Source organism: Tripterygium wilfordii, chromosome 18 (assembly GCF_013401445.1).
Source record: "Tripterygium wilfordii isolate XIE 37 chromosome 18, ASM1340144v1, whole genome shotgun sequence".
Taxonomy (NCBI): Eukaryota; Viridiplantae; Streptophyta; class Magnoliopsida; order Celastrales; family Celastraceae; genus Tripterygium; species Tripterygium wilfordii.
Window position 1 is genome coordinate 2,503,098 of NC_052249.1, and position 27,799 is coordinate 2,530,896.

Genomic DNA, 27,799 nt, shown 5'->3' on the forward strand with positions numbered 1-27,799 from the left:
AGCATAATATACGTATGCTCTATCCAATCAAGCCCTCACTTAGATTGGGCCTACATCTCGAAGCCCATTATTTAACTCAGGAGGCCATATTTTGATGGGCCGTGGCCTGATTGTCCTAATTGAATTACCGAAACCCTAAAACTCTACAGCCACCTCATCGGGTCCTCTAGCTCCGGAGGCCCCTTTACGTTTTCAGTCTCCGAATTTCTTCGCTGACATTATGGCCAGTCAGAGCCGCCGAAGCACCGTCCTCCTCTCCCGTCTCCCAACCCCCTCCATTACGATTACTACTACCAGTATTATCACGATTGTCACCTCGACCATTTACTGAAAAGTCTCGATTTTGCTAATACGTTTGGTCCGTTTTGGACTGAATTTGTGTTACTGAAGCAACTGGTATCAAAAGTCTGATTTCGTTAGGTTTGCGAGTTTTGGCTTCATTGAAGATAAGAGATGGGGACGCTGAGGAGCTTTGGTCCGTGCTTGAGGGAATCCGCTCCCCATTTTCCTCGTCCTAATTGCGGAGACAATTACAAGAGGTTACTTTGATTCCCTTCTCAATTAATTTATTGATTAACATTAATTTAAACTGAATACTATATAATCTTTTATAGTTTATTTGAATTTGTAATTGGTTACATCATTCTTTATTTTTTTATTTTTGTTCTCTCATGTCTCTGCTGAATGTTGAGAATAAGTTCATTACTTGCATATTCTTATCCTGGGTTTCTTACTTTCTTTGATTTTAATTGAATTATTTTATTTTACACCTGTTAATTTTCAGACTTTGAGCCCCTTAGTAATAAGGATTCAATGACTGTTATACTTTTCATCATTCTTATCGAGTGAAGAAGTCTTTTTCTTATTGAGATTAGTGTGTCGAATTTTTTTCCAATTAGTTTGAAATATTGTACTTTTCCATATGGTTAGGCATTCTTTAGCTTTTTTCTTGGCTGTTACATGGTTATGTTTCTCATAAATTTATGACATGATTTACTCAAAGAAATCTTCGTACATTGTTGAAGGCATATGAATCTTGGGCTATTGATAGCGACCTAGAATCATGTTTGGAATTTGTATATGTTGTCATATTACTAGTTTAGGTGATGGTGAAAACGAAGCTAATGTCTAAATTGATGTTAAGATGAACTGATGAAGTATGTTTTACCTTATTTATTTAGTTAGTGTTGTTCAGTATGAGCAGTTTTTTCCCCATCAAGGTATAGGCAGGCTAATGCATCCCTCTGGACCTTTTGTACTTGAAAGCTAATATTCTTACATAAGTCCAGTGCTGTTTGATTTCTAGTTGTGAAGGTAATTGGACTTGATTTTTCAAGACATCATATTGTTGATTTCTTACTTTCATGTAAATTTTTGTATTTTATACTTGCTCTGAAGATGCAGATATTCCATTTTTGAATTGAAAGGTTTTGAGTCTAGATTGATAATTTCTGCCAATTTGATGTCCATATAAGTATTTTTACGTACTACTCCTGCAATTTTTCCCGAACATTGTATCCTGCCCTGATGCTACATTTTCAAGAATTTGTTGGTTTCTTTAGTTATGTTTGAACCATTAATTCCTTTATATCTCTTCTTCTAAGAAAATGGATATTCAATTTTCATGGAATGAGGGATTGTAGTGTGAAGTCCTGCACTTCAATTTAAGGTGACTTCTAGTTTTGGTAAGCAGATTAGAAAAAGATACTAAATGTTTTCCTCGACTTCCTTTTCTGCTTGAACTGCTGGATTTGCTAATGCCAGTACTCTCTGTGTGAAACAGGACGAATTCTAAATGGAGATCTCTGCAAGCAGCTGTTATACCTAATTTCCATCTCCCAATGCGTAGTTTTGAGGTAAAAAATAGGTAAGTTAATGTATTATCTAGATCTGCTTGAGATACTAGTTTCATTTTTAGAATATTTAGATTGTGAACACTTTGGTGGTGTTGTTATTCTGTTCTGGTTCAGCCTGCATATCTCTGTGTGTAATGCATGCATACACATAAATATGCATGCACATGTACACTTGTCACTTTCTTGATTAGTATTTCAATGTTTCAATAATGCATGCATGATAGGAGTTTGGTATTGGAGGGCACTCACCCTTGAGGTGCATAAAGAAAAAAGGGTTGAAATGGGTGTCATAGTTGTTGCATTTGTCTTCCACAATATTCCTTAAATATTTGCTCCCGCACATCGTCCTGAAGAACAATAACTACATTTTAAATTCAATGAAAGGAGAGGATACATTTGATGCAGCTTCCATACACATCAATAACATTTTGAGTTTCCTTTATTTTGCAAATGTGGGGAAGCATGAGTGCACATGAAAATGGTAAATAAAGCGTCTTTCCGACATTATTTCATTTTTAGGACTCACAGTGATACCTCAGTTGGTGTCACAATATGTTCTACGTGCAGCAATGTGTTGAAAGGTTTTGATTCTCACTTTAGTGTCAATGCGTATGAAGCATGTTGTCAATAGTCTGCACATTGTCCGATCCTCAAATGGGCGCTACCATAGATATTCCAACCTGTCAAACAATATGATATGTCACAGCGTTTACCCTTGTTAAGATTAGTTACTTTGTCATTCAACCCAATAAGTTAACTCGTTGGGTTGGGGCATTTCGCATCATTTATACATATTCTAACTTTCCCCCTCACGTGTGGGATGGACAATATGACGGCCCAACACATGCATAACAAATGAAGCCCAACACTAGGGTACTCTCACACAAGGCCCTCACTTGGGGCAACAACAAACACACACAAAGGCTCACACTTGGGCCAACAACAAATGAGAGTTTTTAAATTATGGATGCTAAGGCTTGAACCCAAGACCTCTCGCTCTGATACCATGTCGCGATTAGTTACTTTGCCCCAACCCTAACAAGTTTTGTTTCAAACCCAGATATATAAGCAGTGATTTCAAATCCAGATATTAATCGTACTGGCAAAGTTTTTTTGGGGGTGATAGTGGAAAAGTTGACAGAGAAGTCACCCTTACTGTAGACTTTAACCGTGGGTGGATCTATTATATACATAGCCTTACTGTAGACTTTAACCGTGGGTGGTTCTATTATATACATACGGCATACCTTTGAACAATAAGAACGTCTTTTGATTGTGCAAAATGAGACCCATTTCTTCTTCTTTTTTTTTCTTTTTTTTGAACCATGCAGACGTGCCGTTGTTTATGTGTTTTGGGTTTCTTTTAAATTTCTTTAGCTGAAAACTTTACTGCCTTGTATAATTGTTATGATTATGTTGCCTACTGTGCTTGTAGGACATCAACAGAGGATATAAAGTCTCTCAGGCTGATAACTGCCTTCAAAACCCCATATTTGCCTGATGGGAGATTTGATTTGGAAGCATACGATGACCTGATGAATAAACAGATTGAACATGGTGCTGAAGGTGTTATTGTTGGTGGCACAACTGGTGAAGGCCAACTCATGAGTTGGGATGAACATATAATGCTTATAGGCCACACTGTGAACTGTTTTGGGGGATCGATCAAGGTTATTGGGAACACAGGAAGCAACTCCACAAGAGAAGCCATTCATGCCACTGAACAAGGTTTTGCTGTTGGAATGCATGCTGCTCTTCACATCAATCCTTACTATGGCAAAACCTCTTTGGAAGGCTTGGTTTCTCACTTTGACAGTGTGCTGCCAATGGGCCCTACTATCATATACAATGTGCCATCACGAACTGGCCAAGATATCCCTCCACGCGTGATTCATACTTTAGCACAAAGTCCTAACTTGGCAGGCATCAAGGAATGTGTTGGAAATGATAGGATCGAAGAGTACACAAACAAGGGATTTGTGGTGTGGAGTGGAAATGATGATCAGTGCCATGATGCAAGATGGGATTATGGAGCGACTGGTGTGATTTCCGTCACTAGCAACTTAGTTCCTGGTTTAATCCGAGAACTCATGTTTTCGGGAAAGAACCCTTCCCTTAATGCAAAGCTTTTGCCTCTTATTGAGTGGCTTTTCCAGGAGCCAAATCCCATTGGGTTGAATACTGCTCTTGCGCAACTAGGTGTCGTGAGGCCAGTTTTCAGATTACCATATGTACCTCTTCCTTTGGCAAAGAGGATGGAGTTTGTGAATTTAGTGAACCAAATTGGGCGGGAGCATTTTGTTGGAGAAAAAGACGTCCAGGTCCTCGATGATGATAAGTTCGTCTTGATTGGTCGATATTGATGATGATGAGTTTGTCTTGATTCGTCGATATCAGTCACCTTTCATGTTTAGGAACCAAATTCCAATGTCCAGTTTGAACTTGCCTTTGTTGGTTATATATGTTTCAAAGAAATGTTCGTTAAGTAAATCTCCTGTTTTCAGTTCTGAGTGAAAAATAAAGCTAGTTGAACCGACTATCAGTGAGTGTTATGCTCATGGATGTTTTGAGATGATGATCTTTTTGTAGCAATTTTTCTTGATTGGATTTGCCTGTTTGAATATATAGTGAACTACTGGTTCTGGTTTTTCACTAAATTTTATGAGACAGTAAAGGATTCTGGTTCTGGTTTTTCACTAACCTAAGTTTGCAGACAAAAGACTCCATAGGTTTCAGAGATGGTGCAATTATATAATATTATCATTTTGAAATCAAAGGATGTTTGATTTCGTTATTGACCAACTTCATCACATTGTATGGAAATAATAATACAAGAAAAATAGTCAGGCCTAGCATTGTGGTGTCCTTGTCCTAATCGAATACCTCAACAGAGATGACATGTTCAAAATATCATGATGGAGAAAGAAGATTTACATGTTTTGGAATAAAGCAAGTAAACTCACATGGTGATATCTTAATTGGTGAATTTTTCTATGGTTAAATCGCATGGAATCAGGAGGTCTTAAGTTAACTTTCACTACAAGTAATACCCTTGTGTCTGAGCTTAGACACATCAAATGTCCAAAATGATAAACTTGTATGATATCGTTCTCGGATAAAAACAAATTAAAATATAAGACTTACCCACAAGTCTTAGATTCTCAATCTTATGTTACATAATGTTATTTATATTATTTCAAATAATTATTCAACACCATCCATCCAGTCCAGTCCATTATGGGCTGGCAAGCTAGCTAAATGTTCAATTGGCCACATAAAAGAAAAGGGACCATGTGGAGTGGTTCAGACGAAGTTGGACAAGGAACTCCACTATCATTATCATATTCTACCATCTTATGGAAGAGTTAGAGAGAGAGAGTGTGAGAGGTGATGATGATGAGGGAGAAGAAGAAGAAAGAAGAATCCAAAATGGGGTTGGGTTTCATTTTCCAAATAAATGAGGGTGGGTTTTGGTACTCAATTACACCAAGAAAATGGACAAAACAAGCAGAACAACCTAACCACATTGACTGCCTTCATATATTCACTCCATTCACCACCCTTAAACCCTATCATTCCTATCTACTCTTTCTTCCAGGTCCTACTCATTCCCCCCACCCACCCCATTTGGCCCACTATGAGTAGATAGATACACGTGAACCTCCATGTTAATAAACATTATTAGTACTGTGAATTCTAGGCCTATAGAATGCATGCATGATATGCATGTTAGAAGGAAATGTGTTTAAATTTCAATTTCCTTTTTTTTTCTTTTTGAAAATTAATTTAAACCTTTTTTTTATTACTTTGAATTCTAGGCCTATAGAATGCATGCATGTTAGAAGGAAATGTGTTTAAATTTCAATTTCCTTTTTCTTTTTCTTTTTCTTTTTGAAAATTAATTTAAACCTAAGTTTCATGTATGCTACTTTGTAACCAAACGCCTTATTTGAAATAGCATAAATGTGAAATTTTTTGGAGCATTCCGAAGATAGCATTTCGATAGCAATTCATGATTTTAATTTTTAACCCCCAAATATTCTGAATACCCCACTTTTTTAAGTCATGTTCCAAATAATATCCTAAATCAATTCAATTTTAACATAACACGATTTTATTTGTCCGACAATTTTTAATTTTTGTTTAACTTTTTAAATATATAATAATTAATATTTTTATTTTTTAGTATTAATCATGGCTTTTGATTGGATATGTTCGTAAATCCCTTAAAATATGAAATAATTTAATAATTGACTTGCTTTTGTTATTTTGGTGAATTGGAAATGCCCTTGTATATATGCAATTTGTCACATAATTTTGAACAGCATAAATGCTATCAACAAAAATTGAACCAAATAATCACAACATTTTAAATAACATATATGTTAGTATTTAAAATATACCAACATATATAGGAATCCTCATGTGCGAAGTTAAAATGCTGACACCTTTTGAGAGTGTTGAAAAGTGGAATGACAAGTAATAATGTCCATTACTTTGGATCGCACATGTATGTTCCAAATCAACCACGAAAATAAAGGTCCGTATTTTAAATCCACATAAAAGAATTCCTTCCAATATATATAAACCAACCCTGACCATGCATTCTAGCATTTACCTCTTACCCTAAAGGCTAGTACAATTAGGGGTGGAAGTTCGGTTTGACGGTTCGGTTTGGAACCGGAAACCACAAAACCGAGCAGACCGTTTAATCTGTACAACCCGTTTTAAACCGGACCGAAAAATTCAGTTTGGTTTTCGGTTTTGTCGGTTTAAACCGGATAATTATTTAGTTATTTAGTCATTTAGATATTAGACTATTAGTTATTTAGTTATGTACTTACGTGACTTATGTCTAGATTAGATGATGATTAATTACTTAATTAGATTATATTAGCATATAAAAGTATATTACATATTAATTTGTATATATTATTACTTATATAAAACTATAAGAATATTATTAAACCTAAAATACTATTCGGTTTTCGGTTTGAGACCGAATTATAATTTTTGAGACCGGACCGTAAACCGAAAACCGATTAACTTGTATTTTCTAACCCGAAACCGGACCATAAACCGAGAAACCGGACCAAATGATTATTTTCGGTTTGGTTTACGGTTTGGATTACGGTGTGGTTTGATTTTTTACACTCCTGTACAATACTACATGGAGTCAAAATTAGAAGAGTTTTGATTTTACACACTTTCAACTTGGAGGGTTGCAGACGTATTCTATGGGATATTCTCATACAAAAAAGCAAAAAAAGAAACCGTTATGATCAATTTGTGTATACTTTTCAGAGTCTTGAAAGAAATCTTTTTGTGTGAATATCTCTTTTGACGACCATGCATGTATGTGACATGACATGTACATATTCTCTAGTGAAGTTGTTATGTTCAAATTGTGATTTGTTAAGACTAATCACCATCTTTGACTCTTGAACATTGATAATATGTAGCTAATTAATAGGCGTATATATGTTCCAAACATCATTAAAAGTGTGTCTTTGAATGGGATTAGGTGGTGGGGTTGGATGTCTTAAGCAGGGTCTACTGTGGGGGATCAAGGTTTTGATAAGTTTATAAAGAAGAAACAAAAAGTCTTTGACTTTGGAGGCCCACTAATTATGAATGGATGAACCCCATAAAGCTTAAATACTTTGACTAATTTGCTTTACTTGGCTCATGGCTGTTTCTGTCAAACATGCACTGCTGCCATTGATAAGGAGATTTATTTATCTTTTTCTTTAGGTGTGTATATATATATATATATATATATATATATATATTGTATGGTTATATATATATATTAAAAGCCATGAAAAAAAACACATCATGGAACCTCGTGAACCCTTTTAGGTTCTGCTATTTGTTGGACTTAATTTCTTTGGTTTCACATCCATAGTAGTTTAAACGTATCTAGTTAGTTATAAACTTGTCAAACATTGGACCTCACAAGTAAACAATTTCATGATCCGATCCACAGTGATGAAATCATTTAAATCTATTGTATATATTGAGCAAAATATACTAGACTTCCAGGAAAAAAAAATATATCAAGCCCCGAATGAAAAAAATATAACAGGCGCCATAAAAAAATGTATTAGGCCAACGTATCAGATCGGGTGTCATAAAAATGTATCAAGCCCCATAGGCTCATAAGAAAAATGTCCATCTTGACTCTCATCTCTGTCGGTGTCTTTCACTCCTTCTCTATCTAGGGTTTTGATATGTAATTTCCTATCAATATTTTAAACGTGCTCAACACACATTCAAGAAAAATAAAGTCATATTTCAGGATTCGTTTGCTGGTTTGGGTTTTCGTTCTGATTATTATGTCCCAATTGGCTAATACGCTTTTTTTTTTCATTAAAAAAGGTGTGCATGAACTCCCGGATTATTATGTCCCTAAAAAACATTTCAAATGTGAATGCAATTCATAACCAAATGACGGCACCTAACATTTTCTTCTTGCCCCAAATATGAACCCTGGAGCAAATGCAACGAAGCTAGCAATGTTTGAATTTTTGTACAATTTAGAGTAAAATTCCACGGCAATGATGTCAAGAAAATGATTACACCCCACATGATAGTCTTTAACTCTTGTGGTTTACCCAATTGGGATCTCATTCATCAAGTACGTTCCTTGGAACTGAAAGAGAAACTTCTAACTACCATTTTCAATATTTGGGGTCCTTTTCTGTGAGTCCCCTCCCAACTTAAACTTGATGAGAGTTAAGACTTGAGACATCATGTGCAATCAAAAAGGCCAAAGAAACAACAAGGCAAGACACCAACTCCTTTTTGTTTTTCTTCTGCAATTTTTTCATCTATTGCTGCCCATTGTAATCATGACACTCTGTTTTCATCATTACCATGAAAAGCCTCTCTCTCTCTCTCTTTCTCTTGCAGATACAAACACAATATCTCCAGCTATATAACTTGCATCTTACCAATCCAAAAAATCCCAGTAATCCCATCTTCATTGATAATAGAATTCTCCCTCTTCTGCTCTCTTTTCTGCTCTCCCTCTCTCTCAATCTCTCTTATATATATACACACACGAATATATATATATACACCCAAAACAAGTAGATAGCAAGATGTGCAATAACATTTCAACATCACCTCCATTGTACTTTGCTCTTGGAAATCCATCAAAGCGAAAAACTGTTCAAGTTTACTGCCTCAGAAGGTTGGTTTCTTCATAACTCTCTGTTTTTACTCTCTGTTTTACTGTCTCTGTTTTTTAACATGGAAAAGCTGTTGCATAGCAGGAGGAGACGCTTAACAAGAGAAGCAAGAGAGAAGGGAATGGTTGGGGAGAGGACAAGGATGGAAATAAAGAATTTAAAGCTGTACAAGGAGAACCAGAGCATCATGAGAGAGAATGAGAAGCTGAGGGAAAAAGCTCTTCTTCTCCACCAAGAGAACCAAGAGTTGTTATCTCAGCTAGAAAACAAGTACTCTGTTCCTTCAATCTCGTTTTCTTAATGTTTTTCTTTCAATAAATTCGAGGATAGTAGGAATAAAGGATGGGTTTTTTTTTTTTGGGGAAAGGAAAAGTAAGGTTATCTTGGTGTTCATGTATGAAATCTAATATTAGAGTGAGAATGTTTATGTACAATTGACAAAAGGTTATAATATTGGCTGGCAATACAAGAATATTATTTGGTATTTATTTAGTTAGTCTCAAATGCAACAATGGATACAAACCTACCATCGGATGTAAAAAAGATTGAGCAAATGACTATGTGGGGGGTGATAATGATCCCTCCATCCATGGTCATGAGTTTGAATCTCCCAAATCCCACTTACCAAGAAAAAAAGGAACAAACCGCTACAATCTAACGATGTCTTTCGGACAGTTAAGTAGACCCAAAGTAAGACAAGTCCATAAAATCAAGATTCCATAAGAAAATATCTCAGTTGATTAGTTCAAATTCTTGACCCCCGACATCGTACGTTCCATGTCTAGAGAGATAACCAACTAAGTTAACGACAAGTGTTTACTAAAAGCACTGCTAATACTTGAAAATCTTCATCAATGATCAAACACCCTTGTGCTTTCACGGCATTTGTTATATCCTTTCTGGCCCTCACTCCTAGCACTTCTATTTTCTGCAATTGAACGACACAAATACAATACCAGAAAAAGGAAAAAAAAAACCCTTACATGATTCAGAAAACGTTTCTTTCCCAGTAAATTGTCACAAGCAGACATCATCCAACACTTTGTGGGCAAAGGAGATGACATAAACACTAAGTAAACAATGGGGAAGAGAAGGAAACAAAAGACTTAAGAGAGTCTAAATGAGAAATTGCCAACAAGCCCTACTATTTACAGTTCCAGTATTCTTCTTCTATACACAACCGCACCTCCAAGAAATCAGAAAACAAAATCACCTCTTTATAGACTAGGAGAAACAGAAGAAAATATAATAAACAATAGCAGATTTATGCAAGCATTGAAATGCTTGCTATCCAAGAGAATCTTCTTGTGTAGCATCATCGTCTTCATTCATTGCATCATGATTTGTATCATCTTCAGCTTCATGACTATCCTGGGTCCCTGCATTTCGAAGTGATCCACCTCTAGCATATCCACCATCATCATCACTGTCAGCACAACCTTCGGTGTCCGAGTCTGATGAAGAACCCTGGTTTTCCCTCCTTTGATCACTATCATCCACAACACCACCAAACTGCTCCTTTAAATCAGGAGCAACAATACCAATCATCTCACTCAATGCTCGACGCTCTTGATTCCATCGGGTGGCAGTGGGATCAGATTGGGGGGCAGTCTGAGACTCTGACACTTGACAATTTAAGTCATGTAGAATTGTAGCAGCACCTTCTTCCTCATTGTCTTTACTTGGAGATTCATTCTCTCCATGGACAGAAGGGGCAGTGCTGCATGCCCAACTCCCAGCAACTTCAGAAGCTAAAAGATCTGCTGTTCTGATTGTGCCTCCTGTTTCTGTATCTTCCACAGTTCTTTGATTTTCGAGGGGGGTTGACTGGGAGTGATTCAGATTTTCACAAACACCTTTTCGGGCTTGCTCGTCACTTTCATGTACAGGGGTTTCATCATCGAGCTGCATTGTGTCCTCAACCAAAGTGTCAGACTTGTTAAGATCAATATTACGTTCATCATCAATTCCAGGGCTTTCAGTTTGAAGAACTAGCTCAGTTCCAATCGTCTCAGCTTCCAGAAGGGGTGCTGTGCCAACACCGTCTAAGTCAGAACCAAAACCACCCTTAACAACATGTTCTTTGCTTGTATAATCTGCATCCTGTGTATTTTGGCATTCTTCTTGACTTCTAATATCACAGTCATGCTTCTCCGTGACGCTAGCTTCATCACTAGAAGTGACTGCTTGATTTCTGTCAAACCTCTGAGCAGAAGTAGCATAACCTGCCTTTGTGTTGGTACAACACCCATTTGTCTCATTTTCTCGGACCAAGGTTCCGTTTATATTCATGTAAGTTGCGTTAATATCAATATCAAGTGATGTGTTCTCATAGTTTTCCTCATCTTCCAATGTCCTCTGCATTGCCTTCAATTGTTCCTGCTGCTTACCAAACAACAGTGAAATCTCCTCTGTGGTGGTATAAAATGCCCTAAGTTGCGTTTCCCTGGAAAATGTTCACGTTTATATAGACCATTACTGCAAGATTTACTAGCATATTTGGAATGCAAGACTGGACATATTGCATGTGAATATTTATGCAACTCATTGAAGGAGTAGAAAAACATTCCCAACATATAAGAGATTACGGATTTTTTTTGAGTAAAAGATAGCTGAATTTATTGCGAACGACAAAAGATGTGCCATCAAACAATAAGAGTATCTAACAATATAGTAGTAATACAAGGGTTCTCCGTTGATATCTATATAAAACAAATGGAATGCTAGATGTGTCACCAAAAGAAAAACCAATGTACAGCAGATATATTTGAGGACTTATTTGCATGCTTGTTACAGTATGAGACCTCATAATCACATTCTCGAGGCAACGAAGTACTGATTTACAACTTACAAGACAGGAATAAGAGATATTCAATAGCAGAGTGCCAACATTCAATAGTGCATAAACTACAGCCATCTAAGCTAGAACTAAACAAATGTGAAATACATAATTTTGAGTCGCCACAGAGCAAGCACAAATGGATGACATATTTAAGAGCTTTCAACATTAACAGCATATTGGAATTGTGATCAGAACTAGAGCACTGCTACAGTGAGAATAAAAATCCTATTCAAAACAAACATCACATATAGAAGAGCATGGACCAACATTATGCATGATACAGTAACCAAATCCAAAATGCATGATGTTCATGGCTTCATATTTCTCACCTTAACATAATCCTTTCCCTAGCAGCTCTTAATCTCCGCCTCTCAAAATCAAGGTCACGCATTGCAGCATTTATTTCAAGTTCTAAGGAAGAAACTTTAGCCCAAGCCTCTTCTCGGGCAGCCTGCTATCAACAGTGTGCAAACCCTCAGCTTAAGAATATCATCAATAGCATGCATAACCTCAGTTTACGAATGAAATGGGTCAGAGAGATACAAACTGGGAAACAAAGGAGAAAGAGCTGATTATTGTTGATTTTTTTTGAGTTTCTTCCCTGCACATCATCGTAAATATTTTCTTTCGTACATGGGTGGCACCATTAACAACTTTTACCTTCTTTGAAAAAAAGAAAAACTGACAATTGTTGTCACCCAACCCACACCCTCGAAAAAAGGTTGGCACATTTGTAAGGACTGCATTAGCTTGACGTATTGACAGCAGTCAATAGACAAATAATTAGTTACTTCAGCTTGGTTAAGGTATTGGCAGAACTTCTTTTACAGCAAATTTCTATAAACAGTTTCAGGATTTATGTAATCATCAACAAGATCATGTGCAGGCATAAAACAAGACGAAGAATGACAATCAGCTAGTAATCAAAACATTTTTAGATCCAACTGGGTTAATTGAAGGACTTGTGGGCATACAAAAAACTACATGCTGCCACCTCCTTGGTCTTTATAATAAAGGAACTTCAATCATTTGGGGAACTAGGTGTTGTCGAACAGTCTATGGGGAAGTACACAAGAAAGAACTTGGATTCAAATATGGAATCTTTCAACACTTGTTTTACTTTGTTTATACATTTTTTATACTTCTTGGGAAGAAGCAGCATTTGGATGAAGAGAAAAGGTTGGCATCCATTAGCTGCGGAAACAATCTTCAATTCACAGGAACAACAAACACCACCTTCTTGCGCTTCCAACATAAATCAAGAATCAGATGTTGGAATCTTGTGGCTAAAGTTGATAATGGAATTATTATTAATTTTTTTTCTTGATGGATATGAAAGTCGACAAAGTAATAGAACAGATGATAGAGATCACATTGACAAAAAGAACAATACCATGACTTATATGACAGAACCATCAAGGCATCATCCACACAGGTTTTTTTCCACTGCTTCTTTTCCTACTCTAAAATAACAACATCAATAAACATTGAGCATTACCTTTGAATCCAAGCAAAGGAAAATTGCATATACAACTCTCTCTTCTGAGTGCTAAATTAGAAAACAGAACGAGACTTCACGTATTATATTTTAATCCAAGCAGAGAAAAGAAAGCGTTGACAACTACTCACATCCAACTATCCATGCAATGCTAAATTCTCACTGTTTCTTCCAGATATGTGGCACTGCTCGAAAATGGATTTTCACCTCCTAATTGAACTCAAGCTAAAATACGTAAGAGAATCCACCTCAAAAAATGGTTGAACTTCTACTTTAAGAGTTGTCAAAACACAACTTATAATAATGCCTTAAAGTCTTAAGGGTATGGATGTCAGGCTGTGGTTCTAATTTCCAGTTGGGTGTCGCAGTTACTAATAAAAAAGAAGTCCTGCCTCTAATCTACTCCCAAGAAATTCATCTAGATCATATTTCCCAATCTTGTAGAGCTAGGAGAAAGGGCAAAAGAGGGGGGAGGGGGAAGAACATTTTCCTAAAGATGTTATGGAGTGATAACTTGTGTTAGATGATAAAGATAACATCCACATATACCTTTTCACTCTCAAGTTCTTTCCTCAAGCTTTCAAGTTCATGCTCAAGTCCTTCAGCTCTCTGTTCCAAAAAGGCACAATTGCACAATAAAGTAAGTCACAGTGTTATTGTAGATAGTACACATAAATAAAAATCAGAGAATCTATCACTATATAGATAGTTCCTAAATTAGGCACAAAAGAACAAATTACTTTTCTCTCACTTGCAGAAGCCACTTGCCCTTCAGAAACTTGCTTTTCTAGCTGACGGACATTATTGTCCGACATGACCAATTTTAGCCTTGTTTCTTCCTGCAGCAGAGAATGAAATCAAGACACAATCCTCTACACATTCAATTGATAGAGCATGAATCAAACATTTTCTTCCCTACTATTAAGATAACTCCAATCTTACCAGTTTGGGCTTTAAAATGTCTACTTGTAAACACCATTCTTTCTCACTTTCCTGGATCATATGGAAGCCGTTTATTTCTTCCTCAATCTTGTAAGACAGAAACTGCAAGAAATAAAGCTGTTCCTACAATCAAAGCCCCAGAAATATCACCTGAAGCTTCTTAATTACATCTTGCAGCTCTCTTTCCTGTTTTAAAGCAGCATCAGAATGTCGTTTAAGCTCCTCTTGAGCCTCAGACTGAGCTCTATGTACTGCTCCTTTCAAATCAATAGCAGCCTTGTCTCTTTCTTTTTTTCTCTGGTCACGCTCTTCATCTAGTTGTGCCTTGAGCTCAACAATAGATGCTTTCTGACTGGCAAGTTTAAAAGAAAATGCTATTACTGTGTCTTCCATTCAACTATTGCATACATTATTGTGCAAATGATATAAACAGCACAAGCACCATTCTTCTGCAATGTCAAGACACAATGAGGCCAGAAAAGATAAAGCCATTTTAACATTGAGTTCAAAAGTGGCGAATTTTTTTTTTTTTGTACAAATGAACACATCATGTCATGCTAAATAAAAGCCACTTATCATTGAAAACATCACATTAAGAGTAAAAGAAACTCATCAGTCAAAGAATATTTGCATTACCTAGTGCATAATACATAAAGCTCCAAACGCCAATACAGGGAAGGGACGGAATTTCGTCCCTCAAGTAAGTAAGTGCATTTCTTATGTTAATAAAATGCTTCAATAGGTAGAAGCAAACCAAAATACACAATTCCTTACCTCTTCATTATTTCATTTGATTCATTACACGATTGAGCTGAAACATTGAGTCTTTCTCTTAGGTCCTCTATAGCATGTTTTTGTACGGCCAATACTCTATTTAGTTCCACCAATTCCTTCTGTTTAACATCCAACATATCACGCAACTCTTTGAGTTGGTCAAGATATGGCCGTGTAACTGATTCTTTCATCGCTTTGATTTCCTGCCAAATCAAACAGCAAACTTTGTTGACGAAACGGTTGAGATAGCATGGGATAGTTAAATAAATAATCATTCTTTAAGCACATGTATGTAACATGCCTGTGTTTCTAATACACATATTGGTCATTTTAAAGGGGGAACTCTTTACACAAGCAGCGCTCAAATTTACTTTACTCTAATCATTACCACCACATTTTTGTCATCCTCACTTCGGGCGAAAAAAGATATACTGGACCAAAAACCATATTGAAGTACTCCGCTATGATCAAATAGTAATTAAGAAAGTTATTTCTTTTCATGAGCATACATTTATGTGAAGTTCGCTGTTTGCTCGATTCTCATTGCTCAACTTTTCGATTGTGGCAACTTGATTTTCCAGCTGTTTCCTTAGTTGCTGCACTTGCAATATAAATGATATAATAAACCTTCCATTGAAAATAATATAGCATCTATTTCATAAGAGACTATGCAAGTTATCAGTCACTAGGGTCAGATATACCATGTTTGACCGTTGAAGACTTCGAAAGTCATCAAGAGATATAGGGCCTTCAGGAGCACCAATGCCAATGCCTTTTAGTCTCTTGCCTTCTGAAGCAATATCTTCTGTTGGGGGAGAAAAGAGGAACCATTAGTTTATTGGAAACTATAAATTCAACTAATCTAAAGAAAAAGTCGAGTAATTCTAACGAGTAGGCAGAAAATAAAATAAGATGTCCAGTAATCACTGGAAAGAAAGACAATGATAGAAGATATGTTCTAAATAGATCAACATGGCATAAAAGAATTCATTTTAGGAAGCAACATTTAGTTGGAAAGAAAGATTAGCGAAGCTGAACGTTGCCAAAGGTACATGCATAGTTATGTAATAAGGGCTTTCACTTTGGAGCTTGTGATCTAAATAGTTTCTTTGTGGTTTGGCAATATAGAAAGAATACTCCAAACAACTCAAACTGTCTTTGGCTACAACTGAATCAAACCTTTTGGGAGCCATTTCGATCTAGCACTGGCTTTGGCTCTGGCTCTGGCTCTGGCTCAGGCTCGATTAGAATAAGATCTGAATGAGCTCAATTTGAGTTTGAATACATGGATTCAATTTAAACTAACACACACACACACACACACACACTCTCTCTCTCACACTTTTAGACAAGGCAAAAAAACAACACATGCAAAACTTCAACTTCACTTGGCTAGACTACATATTCCACGGTTAAACAGCTTAGAAAAATGTTCCCACTTCCTTGATTATTAGGAGTCAATCTTCAGCAAGACATATATTATCTAAATTTTTTTATTCAAAAAAAATAATTTCATTACACGTCGATAGAAATAGGTATACCGAATAAGAGAATGTATTAACTTTTCTATCATTATCAACAAGAGGCTATAATATAATACAACCCTCAATCAAATATTTAGACCAGCATCTAAGAAACCCCTCACTCAAGTATTTAGACCTATCATCAAACAACAACCATTGAGAAATATAATACATCTTTGATTAATACTTTTGACATCCTAAAACTAAAAAACATAATAGCATATGTTCATATCCAGATTGTACCAATTTGATGAATGCAAGACCACAAAAGAACCAAAAGAAAAAAAAAATAATGAAAAAGCAAAGGCAATTTGAGTATGACGTGAGTTTCCAATGGACATACCTCCTTTTCTTTTTGCAACTGTACCATCTATCACGGGAGTAGATCTAAGAACGTCTCGATAGACAAAAGCAATTGCACGTTCTGAAGCCAGGCAGTATATAAGAAACATTAATTTTTCTTATCATGATTTTTATAATCTTACCAGCAAAAATATATTGACTTTTATAAACACTTAGCTATTTAGGCTATAAGCCTATAACAATATAACAAGCAGCATAGCATACCTTTTTTCCCTCCCTAATTTACAACTCATTAAATATCCAATGAGATCAATTCTTTGAAACTCAAATGTCAATTATATGAAATAAGAAATATTTCATAAAAGTGTCACCATGCTCTCAAACGGGCTTAGTTTTCTAATAATCCCCACCCATGAGTTCCATGTAATTTCATATGATCCCCTTCCATTAAGGAACAAAGATTAAGTTTGAATCAGCTATTTACATAAAGTTACTACAATAAATTGCATACTTCTAATAGCAATACATTATTATGTTTTTGAATTTTGAATGTAAACACAAATTTTATTGCATATGCACCAAGAACACACTATCACATTTCACCTGAGAAAAGAAATATGTCTCTTACTCAGATTTCTTTTCTTTTTTATTTTTAATGAAATGTCACTAACTCAGAATAAAATGAAAAATTGATCAACTAGTAATATTGCAACCTTGACAATTACAAGGGCAGTAACGTGAATAGACAGAGATCCTGCCAAGGAAAAATCACATTCTTATGAGACAGTGGTTGGTGGAGGGATGGAAAAAGGAGTAAGTATTACCATGGTCAGGAGCGGCCACAACTGATATGATATCTCCATCATTAACTTGAACTTCATGTCCATTTTTCGTCAACTTCTCCCAATTAAGATATGTTCCATTTGTACTGCAATAACCCATAACCCAAAAAATAAATATATAGATGAAAAAAACCACATTAACATGTAAAAATTAAATCTTTATATTTCTAACTCTATTAGAGAAAACAACCTAGTATCTTTTAAGAAGACAGACGTGTAATGGCTTGATGTTTGCGATGAATCTTCACTTGCAACTTTCTTACGATATATCAGACAATGAGTCGCACTGACTGCAGCATATGGAAGTCGGAAATTCATATCCTCTACTACTCGACCAAAGCAATGCTCATCCGAGGTCAAAAGTATATTGATTCCCTAATTTGCAACCACTTATCAGCATAACAGAAGAGATGCATAAATAAATTCTGACACAATGTGAAAATGTATGAAAACAGGAAAAACCCACAAAAATATACATTCAGCTTTGTATTCAATTACTTATAGATTCCTCAAAGGCTGAGAAAGTGAGAATAAAATGCAACTTCGGTTCAATGATTTCAAAAGGGCTAAGTAATGTGGTCCAATGGTAGAGTTGCAAAGGTACAACCAAGAGATGACGGTTGAACTCCTGGATACAGTGACTTCACATATTATGTGGGATAAGGTCTGCCTGTCTGACCTCCCACTGCGATAGAGTTGTGCACGGAATTGTTTACCTTTATTAAGAGCAACGTAGTTCTTCTAAATTGGTGAAGGTAGTCAACTGATGGTGGTGACAAAATATTTTAAGATGGTCACATCATTTAAATAAAGTTCCAAGTTTTACCTATAGATTGATCCAAGTTATTATCTAAACCTTCGAAAATATTCAGAACAAAATCAGAAAAAAATTAATGAAAAGAAATCAGACACTGTAAGAGAACCTGACGGCGATTGCGGGCAATTTTGGAGATGGCAGTCAGTACACCCCAGACATTGGGGTCATCATGGGTTAGGGGCTGAGAGCAGTACATGGCTGCCACCGATAGGATGAATTCTCTGGGACCGAATGGCTTGTTGGCTGTGGGATAACGTAGTTTTCTTGGTTTCTGAACGCTAAGAGCATTCGGGGTTTCTGGGTTAGGCTGAGAAGGCGAAGAGCTAGCCTGTGATTTACAGCTCGGGCTCGGTTCCTTAGCCGCTGCGTTTCCTTGGTTTTCCTCTTCCATGGCCATCGATGGAAGGGAAAGAAATTGGCGGGGATTTGGAAAACCCTAACGATTAATTTCGTCTCTTTTGCGAGTGAGTGAGGTGAGTATGCAGGGGCGTGTGTAGACTCTGATTAGTGGAGATGAAAAGTTAATATAATTGGACCATCCGAACATTCAAAGCCGAAGTGTGTGTTTGGCAAGGCTTTTGCATGCAAGTTTAAAAGCTAACGATCCCGTTAACGATACAAGCTTTACCAAATAGATCAAATAAGCTAGCGGTATCGTTATATTATCGTCAGTTTTATCGCTCTGGAAAAGAAGCTCTAGGGATGAGCTTTTTGCTGAGCTCTTTAAAGCTTATTTTATTTAATAGCGGGTCCCACGTTTTGATTATTATAAAATTTATGAGTTCTTTAATTTTTTTATAAAAAATATGGTGGGATCCACTTTTGTGGCTTATTAATAGATGGTATTTTTTTAAAAAAATGAGATCAGCCAACCTTCGATTTTTTATTTTTTATCTATTATATTTTACTTTAAGTCATTTTTGTATTAATTATAATATTAGTTCTAGACTTCTAGTATTATAATTTATAAACTAATGAAATAAAATAATTAATAATAAATTTAAAAATGCCATATAAATTTAATATTCATATTAATACTTATAATAATTTATATTATATTGAAATAAAATAATTAAAATTAAAAAATTACAAATAAAATATATTTTAGACAACATAACCGCTAACAATAGTTAACAGTTCTACTAAACACCTCACGGCTTATTTTACAACTTTAAGCTCAGCTTTTTTTTCATAGCTTAACAGCTAACATTGAAAATCAATAGGACCGCTCAACCAAACGGAGCCTAAGTGTCATAGTGACAAAAACATATGCACTTTTGTTTTTTTGTCTACCGTGCCTTTTTTTTTTTTTTTAATACCACACATATATCTAACTTAAACGATTATCAATCGAATAGTCTCTGATTGATGTCTACCATGCCTTTAATCAAAAGACATTTATTTATCAAAAAATAAAATGATTTGATGTGAGAATAACCAAAGTTGTGATCTATCAATTTAAATTATACCATCGAAAACAAACTGGTTTCGCAAAGTTGTGGGAGAGGAGGAGCTGCCTCCTCTCCCATAAATAGACATCTTTTGACACATTCAAAATTTTCATAAATTTAACTCATGCTCCATATTTGGAGTAGCTCTAGGGAGAGAAAAGTGGATGTTGCGGGACCCACATAATCAATAGGGGAGGAGAGAGAACGTGTATTTTCATATGTAATTTCAGCATATCTAAAACATATATAATATTAGCATATACAAAACAGATATTTAGAGCACCTGCATCATTAGTTTCCTTAACAGATTCTCTAAAATACAGACAAAATGTCACTTTCCTATCAGATTACCTATCATATTATCTAATGCATTAAGATAATATTTCTGTCTCTTTCCTTTATTCTATTAATATAAATTATTTCTATTTAAAATAATAAATTAATTCCATTTAAAACAATAGATTAATTATATTTAATATTAATCAATTAATGTTATTTAAAATAATAAATTAATGTCATTAAAAATTGAAGAAGTTTAACTATTTCTTTTGGTTTAATTCCATGATTTGAAGAAGAATAGATGTTGTCGGAGAGAGAGAGGAAGAGAAAAAAAAGTGAGGAGAAAGAGAAAAAGTGAGGGGAGAGAGAGGAGGGAAAAAAAATGAGGAGCGAGGAGAGAGAGAAAAATAATAAAAAATATTATTTTATGTTTAGGAAACCATTATTCATGTTCTGTAAAATATGGAACATCTAAGTTATCTAATGAAGAGTTCTATTTTGACAAGTTCTATTTAATCATTCCTTATTTTACAGATAGATCCATGTTTAAATAATATGATGTGGATGCTCTAATATCAAATATGCTTATGATAATCGAATGAATGCCTTTTCATTTTCGTTCTCTATTTCTCTCTCTATATCAAAAGCTCTGCTTTGAAGATTTGTCTCCATTGCAAGCGAAGGAAGAACTTCAGAAGCCCCAATGTCAATCGCAAGGAAGAAGAAGAAGAATAAGCGACGATCAAGGAAGAAGCGAGAAGAAGCAGCAAACGAAGAATAGAGAAGACTATAATTTTTGAGTTTATATCCAACCGTCTATAGTTATTGTGCCTCATCATTGAATTTGATTTTTATTTAAAAAAAAAACTATAACTATGAATTCGTAACATTAAATACCACAAATATATAATTTTTTCAAAAATTTTCGACTTTTTTTGATGCATCGGTTATGGGAGGTCCTCCACCAATCCTGTTTTTCTTCGTTCCAAAAATCACAAGGAACCTATTTGAAGAAAACCTATTCTTTTCCCTCGGATACTGACTAAAGTAGCAGACCAGAGTGCTTCCTCATTTAGCTGGTTATGTAATTACACTGTAAAACTTTATTATTAAATATTTAAAAGTATGAGAAGAATTTGCAACTTTATTATCCCACACAAGTTCAAATTCACAACTTGAATATATTTTCCAGACTCGAATCAATCTCGAGCTTATAGTAATGTCGATGGAGCAAAGCCTGAAGATACCAGACGTCAGCTTGGCTTATAGGCCGATTACCCCTAGCACCGAAACCCTGTTATGTGTAGGTTTAACATCTCTGCCCCAAAATATCATAAGACAATGCCGATATCAAGACCCATAAAAGTACCAGTTACGATGGCTAATGACTTGGTACATTTGGATCAGCAAATTGTTCTCAAATCTTTTCCAAACTGATCCACGTCTCTGCCCCAAAATAGGGTAAAAAATATGTGGATAATTTTGTCCATCAAATGCGAGACAAAGCCTTAGAGAACGAGCATAACGCAGAACAAGGACATACGATGATACAATGTGGGCGGAGATATGAACCCTATCGGAATATGAACCCTACGCTTCAAATAAATTAAGAATTACACAAGAAAATTTGAATAATATAGTTATTCATCCTCCAGGTGCTCTTTATGAACATACATGCAAGATGTACTGCAGTATTTATAATTATACCTGTGAAACGGAACTTTACCAGCCAATGATGCACCACAGCAAGAGCAATTTAAGTCGGTTGCTGCCCCACTTTTGGGTTGTGAAGGGCTAGGATCACTAGTTGTGCTATTGTGTTGGGCATTAAGGGTTGCAGCTAGTCTCTTCTCAGCTGCAGCAGCTCTCTTTTCCCTCTCAACAGCCTGTGCTTGCTTTCTTTCCTCCTAGATGAGAATAACAAAAGGACAGTCAGAACAATACATATAAATAAATGGGTAATTTTGCAGGGAAGAAACGGAAAAATGAAATATAAAAGGACCAAAGTCTTGCCACTGATCAAAATGAGGTCAAGGAAAGAAATTCAAAAGCAGAGAAACTATAATCCAAAAGGGATCACAGATAGCGTCCAGTGTCCTTTTTTTTTCCTTTAAAAAACCCCTACCTCCATTGACATCCTTGATCCTCCACTAGATTGAGACGGTCCCCTGGAAACTGAAGGTGAAGCAGGCTGATTCTTGACATCAGGTTTAGCATTTTGGGATGCAGCAGCCTGTTCCTGCATTGGCACATCACATAATAGGAAATATAAGATGGAATGTTCTCAAGCTACCAGCAACATCAATCACCTTACAGGTTTGATGTACCTTAAATCACTTTCAAACACAAGCAAAATGTCTGAACCATTTTTATGATTATCCATGGAACTCATAGGCTGTTTAAAACATGAAAAATAGCATGTTTACCGTTAGGTAAGTCAATTATTCCATCACAGCTAATAAGAATTTACGTCATTTTGCCACCCTCAACCCCAGAAAGAGCAAAGATTTAAACCATTATAGTTGCTCCATAGTTATAAGCTATGCCAGGGCAGAGTTCAGATCCTATCCTGAACCAATTTTACCAGTAAAGCTAGTGCAACAAATAATGCCTAAATCAACCAGAGCAAAATCTGATGGGATCTTTCAAATTCCTCAAAGCAAACCATTGGTAAACCTAGAATCAAAGTTCTTTCGACAAGAGAAAGTAATATAAAGAGAAGCAAGAATTTCCATTAATATCTCTAGGCAATGAAAAAATATAACTGACCAAACTTACCTGAGCCTTCTTCTCTTTCGCTTTACGTAATTTCTTTAATTCCTTCGCTCTTGCTTTCCTCTTTGCGTCTTTCTCTGCCTGAACCATCACAATGAAGATAAACGATCAGTTTAAATACTTCATGTTGAATAAACATAATCATCAAATGAACCGGTGCATATAATAAAAAATTACATCCAATGATTATTGGACATTTGCATGCAATATGGAATTTCATAAGATAGAACTTTAAACTGTGAGATCACTTCAATGCCATCAGTTCAGAACATATTCCTATTCTGTAACAACTTAAAAGGAAAATAGCACCCGGACCTCCTAAACTATTGATCAATGGCAAACAACCCACTGAACTTTCAAAAACAAAATATAACCCCTCAAACCATGGTTTACAAGCGAACACCCCCTCCATCTCCCCTCCTGTTAGTTTCGATGGAAAAAGTCTCACGTTAATAAAAGTTGAAGTGAAGAATGCAACAGGTAAATAGTTTGGGGGTTCCCAGTGTAATTTTCCCAACATTTTTTCAAGGATTACATCACACTAGTTTCCTGTCAGTTTTAACAGAGAGATCAAAGGGAGGGAAGGTTTGCTTCTAAGACACAAGTTTGAGGGGTTAGTTTACGTCTTTGGAAGTTGAGATAGAAAAGGCCAATGGCCAATAGTTTAAGGGGTCCCCGTGCTTCGTTCCCTCATTAGTGAGATGGGCAGGGCACCAAGGTTCTCAACTAAAAGTCTAAAACACATATTGACACTATTTTATGAATACTATCAATATTTTGTCTAAGCAATCCGAGTGTATAATACCAAAGAGAGGGGAGGAGGAAATAAAAAAAGGTTAACTTAGAACTATCAATGCCCAGAGCAGAGAAAGACAGAAAATATACTACAATTACCTGCTTAGCAGCCTGAGATTCCTCCATTTCTTTTGTTAACGCACTAGGCACATTTGCAGCATGCCAATCCCACTTATCAAGGTTTAAAGCCATAAAACGCCTGAAAGTATTCCTGACTTCTTTCTCACTTGCCACCATATAAGGGGTCTGCCCATTTTCGTTCTTGATGCAAGGATCCAAACCCTGTTCTAGGAGTTCCAAAACCTTGGGAACATTTCCCGATTGTGCAGCTTCATGCAAAGGTGTCGACGTACAGACTGATTCACTGTCACTTTCACTGGATCTAGAAGGCTCATCAGGATATTTAAGACTTGAAAAAGCTTCAACGGTTTCTCCATGAATAATTTTTTTCCTGGAGTCCACTTTCATAGACTCCAGGTTGCCATTGCTTATAGTGCTTGTGGTTAGTGGGGGTTCCTCTTTAATACCAATGTCCTTGTCATCTACCTCATAGGCCACTTGTGTCAACTGGTTGTATATACGCTTGGCTTCCTTGAAGGTAGGCCTCCGAACAGTCAATGGAACATTACAAATAACACAGTGCTGATGACTAAAGTATGGCTTTTCTCCGTTATAAAGTAGCTGGCGATTGGTTGATGGAGCATGAATGAAAATGCAGGAGCAAGCTTCAAAATAAGGTTTCCACAAAGCAAGTAGTTCTTGAATATCCTAAAAATAAGAATGTGACAAAAATTAGTTAGCCTTAAGAGAAGTTATAGCACAAGTAATTTAAATGAATACATACAGAGACAACTGAAGCACCAGAAAATTTAAAGCATGGAAAAAGTGTAAATAGGGCAAATGGAGATAACATACTGATGATACACTACATTCACCCCTTGGCTGGTTTATCATATAAAATTCTGGTACCATGAATATTTTTTTCCTGATATTATCATTATCTATATCCTACGTCAGTGCTAAGACCAGTCACACAACATTGTAAAATCAAAACATATTAAGCGTACACAAACAGAAAAACATAGTTCATAGAATTTTAATGTACTGATAGTCGTTACTGCAGCATCCACTACCTACCTTCTTCAAAGCTAGTTCATTGTAACGCCGAAGTGCAGCTCCAGCGGAATTCGCCGCCTTGCCAGTCGCATCTTTCGATGACTGTGTCCTCCCGGACTTGGCTCTTACAACATATCTACAATAAGGAGAGAATTCAATCATCTTTAGACAGAGCATAGTTGGCACTTCTCATGCCTTTCTGAGTAACGGTGTGCGACAAAAACTCAGATAAATGTTCTGTATCCATTATTTTTAATAATTAGCAAATGACAACGCAATTAGTGTACAAAACTATAACTAATATTTTGACTAAGAGCCTAAATATAACTTAGTTCAGCAACTCTAGTACTATACATATAAAATGTCTACAAGCATGTATGTCTCTGTAAGCATGGAGAGAGAGAGAGAGAGAGCGTGTTTGTGTGTTATAAAAAAAAAGATGTCTCATTTAATTTCTGACCCTCAATAGATAGGAACCGGAAGCACAAGCAGCAATAAATTCCAAATAAGTTCCTTCTACACAAGAAAATTTAAGTTTCTTCTAACACGATTTAAACACTGAAAGAAATAACTATTTATCAGAGAAGCATACCCAAGAGCATCCGAAGATCCAATCCAATAATAAAGATGCATACGAGCTTGAAAACACCATCAGACATCAAAAACCATGGCATGAGGGCAAAGAAGGTCATCATAGCGGTAATGTATACAATAAATATATACATCTCACACATTAAGGATTGGTTTGTAACTAGCCTTAGGGAGATGCATAAGGAAAAGATCAGTCCAAACAAGGACGGCCCTAACATTTGAGTTCTACCTAATGTTTAAATCTCACCAAAGGTCTTACTCATACACCACGTGTCTAAAGTCTAAACACATACTGACATACTAAAGAAAAATGATAGCAAAGATTCCTTCACACTTCATGCAGCGAGAGTGAAGTTAATCGAACAGACAATAACAGAAATGAAGTTCCAATTCACTTAGGATATTGATTAAAGAAGATAATAACATAAAAAATATGGTAACCTGTGGAATGTTTTGTGGGTCACAACCAGGCTACCATCGAAGACACAGCCAGCAAAGTGCCCACCACTTGCAAGCAAAACAATCCTCAATTGACTATTATCCCTAGGCTCATGTGTCAAAAATCTCAATCTCGCGAGCACTTCACTTTTTGTCAAGTGTGGCGTGATCCTGCTATTATCGGCAGAGATTCCTGTGTCATTCTCGTATGAAATACTTTCTGATTCATTCAGAAGTAAACACTTCCAGATTGAAACCCTCTCTCGAGTCTGGAGATGAATAAATAGCTTCTGCCTAATTTCAGTTGATCCTTTACGCAGATCAATGCGAGTCAAGGAGCCCTTTTCAGCTTCATCTTCCGATCCTGATATACTTGATACGTCATAGTCCTTGAAAGAATCAGAGGTCAACTCATCAAAATCTTCCTCCTTCACAATATCCTTCCCAGCAAGGCTTAGCTTTACCTATAATCACATAGAAAAAGTTAAACACAGTTCTAGATGAATCTTGAAATTGAAATTTAGAAAAATCTGATTGCCAAAGAGGTGCTCTAAAGTTTGAAACAACATCTAATCAAGCTTGCAAGTTTGATGGGGTATGCCCCAATGCTTTTTCTCCCTAATTTCTCTTCTAGGGTTTCAGTCCTAAGAAACTGAGTTCATCTACCACGAAAACAACATTTATAACACTAGTTTTGAAAAAGCAGGAACTAGTGATAATTCCTAACCCATTAAGAACCATCAGAAATTCTAAAAATTTTCAGCTTTAACATGCTATACAATCTGAAGATCAGTGAAACCATTCAATCAACAAAAAATCCAAAATTTTCTCATTGAATTTGGTTAAGAACTAATGGAACTAAAATACTAAAACTTTGAATTGCCGTTTGTCCTCGTATCCAGTGAATCCATCCAGCAAATTCGCTCAACTGAACTAATCTTTGACCATCCAATTTTGACTATTATCTGAGTAGAACGGATTAATTCATTGATCTTGAACATACCAAGAACGAAAAAGTAAAAGAGTAGATAAAAACAGTAGCAACGGAACAAATTCGGAGGAACAATTCCGATTTCTCTATATCATACAAAATAGTCAACAAATACAGACGGTTCAATAGTATAGAGATTTACGTTAAAGCGATGAATATCAGATTTGAAGTGCGACCGCTGGTCCTGAAGAGAGTCAAACTCGCCCTTGCAAGTGTTGCAGGTCCATCTGGACGGCACAACATCGTGTCTGGGAGCTTTTTCGGGTTTATCAACGGCGTCATCTAAGTCGTAAGCGAGAATTGAAGTCCCGGAGATGGAAAGTGGCTCCGGTACCGTAGTTGCAGCAGGCGATATTAAGCGACATCCGTCGAAGAAGGTAGAAGGAACCTCAAAAATCGAACGATGCCGTTTCTCTTGCGGAGAGGCGGTCGTGTTCATGGTAGGAGGAGAAGGCTCGGTAGCCATGAGTGCTGCCCGTGATTTCCTGGTATTGAAAAGGGTCAAATACTTCCCTATATAATTTATTTATTTTTTTCTCTAAAATAAGTTTCGTATGTTAGTATTTCATTCAAACGAGCTCGTCTTTTTAATGACATGAATTTTATTTTATATATGTTTAAATAAAATATAAGCTAAATGGTTAATTTATCCTTTTTTATATAGAAAAAATGGTTAATTTATCTTCAAATGTAGAGATTTGGTTAAATTTATAAATGTGTTTATGGATTAGCTTTTAGGAGACTTTTAATCTTAAGTGACATAGCTAGTT

The 27,799-nt window shown here is 36.0% G+C and overlaps 3 protein-coding genes across 4 annotated transcripts; 1 reads left to right on the forward strand and 2 right to left on the reverse strand.

The window, feature by feature from the left end:
• Positions 1–152: 152 nt before the first annotated feature.
• LOC119984497 (4-hydroxy-tetrahydrodipicolinate synthase, chloroplastic-like) lies at positions 153–4,523 on the forward strand. The gene is made up of 3 exons (XM_038828483.1): positions 153–539; positions 1,784–1,867; positions 3,292–4,523. Exons 1-3 carry the CDS (start codon positions 454–456, stop codon positions 4,217–4,219), a joined length of 1,098 nt encoding a protein of 365 aa, XP_038684411.1. The 5' UTR covers positions 153–453; the 3' UTR covers positions 4,220–4,523.
• A 4,876-nt stretch (positions 4,524–9,399) lies between these two features.
• Positions 9,400–19,086, reverse strand: LOC119984130 (myosin heavy chain, non-muscle). 2 transcript variants are annotated; one of them, XM_038827941.1, is made up of 13 exons: positions 18,700–19,086; positions 17,967–18,151; positions 17,759–17,862; positions 16,975–17,055; positions 15,810–15,913; positions 15,618–15,704; positions 15,109–15,311; positions 14,485–14,686; positions 14,335–14,385; positions 14,133–14,231; positions 13,942–14,001; positions 12,224–12,348; positions 9,400–11,498 (listed from the first exon to the last, which is right to left on the reverse strand). In XM_038827941.1, exons 1-13 carry the CDS (start codon positions 18,988–18,990, stop codon positions 10,340–10,342), a joined length of 2,751 nt encoding a protein of 916 aa, XP_038683869.1. In that variant the 5' UTR covers positions 18,991–19,086; the 3' UTR covers positions 9,400–10,339. The 2 variants fall into 2 exon arrangements, with proteins under 2 accessions (XP_038683869.1, XP_038683870.1); XM_038827942.1 differs by having other exon boundaries at positions 12,224–12,345; positions 18,700–19,085.
• A 2,643-nt stretch (positions 19,087–21,729) lies between these two features.
• On the reverse strand, positions 21,730–27,534 carry LOC119984814 (ankyrin repeat and zinc finger domain-containing protein 1). The gene is made up of 7 exons (XM_038828930.1): positions 27,172–27,534; positions 26,042–26,502; positions 25,031–25,145; positions 23,993–24,661; positions 23,102–23,179; positions 22,449–22,562; positions 21,730–22,230 (listed from the first exon to the last, which is right to left on the reverse strand). Exons 1-7 carry the CDS (start codon positions 27,493–27,495, stop codon positions 21,964–21,966), a joined length of 2,028 nt encoding a protein of 675 aa, XP_038684858.1. The 5' UTR covers positions 27,496–27,534; the 3' UTR covers positions 21,730–21,963.
• Between the last annotated feature and the right edge of the window lie 265 nt (positions 27,535–27,799).

Excerpts from the sequence above, each read along its gene's own strand:
- LOC119984497 (XM_038828483.1), top strand. The coding sequence starts at position 454 with ATGGGGACGCTGAGGAGCTTTGGTCCGTGCTTGAGGGAATCCGCTCCC. Across the intron at positions 540-1,783 it reads TGCGGAGACAATTACAAGAG|GACGAATTCTAAATGGAGAT; the intron begins GTTACTTTGATT and ends TGTGTGAAACAG. Across the intron at positions 1,868-3,291 it reads AGTTTTGAGGTAAAAAATAG|GACATCAACAGAGGATATAA; the intron begins GTAAGTTAATGT and ends CTGTGCTTGTAG.
- LOC119984130 (XM_038827941.1), bottom strand. The coding sequence starts at position 18,990 with ATGGCCATGGAAGAGGAAAACCAAGGAAACGCAGCGGCTAAGGAACCG. Across the intron at positions 18,152-18,699 it reads TTGCCCGCAATCGCCGTCAG|GGAATCAATATACTTTTGAC; the intron begins GTTCTCTTACAG and ends GTTGCAAATTAG. Across the intron at positions 14,687-15,108 it reads TCAAATGAAATAATGAAGAG|TCAGAAAGCATCTATTGTTG; the intron begins GTAAGGAATTGT and ends TAAACTTGCCAG.
- LOC119984814 (XM_038828930.1), bottom strand. The coding sequence starts at position 27,495 with ATGGCTACCGAGCCTTCTCCTCCTACCATGAACACGACCGCCTCTCCG. Across the intron at positions 22,563-23,101 it reads CGAAAGAGAAGAAGGCTCAG|GAACAGGCTGCTGCATCCCA; the intron begins GTAAGTTTGGTC and ends GTGCCAATGCAG. Across the intron at positions 22,231-22,448 it reads GATCAAGGATGTCAATGGAG|GAGGAAAGAAAGCAAGCACA; the intron begins GTAGGGGTTTTT and ends ATTCTCATCTAG.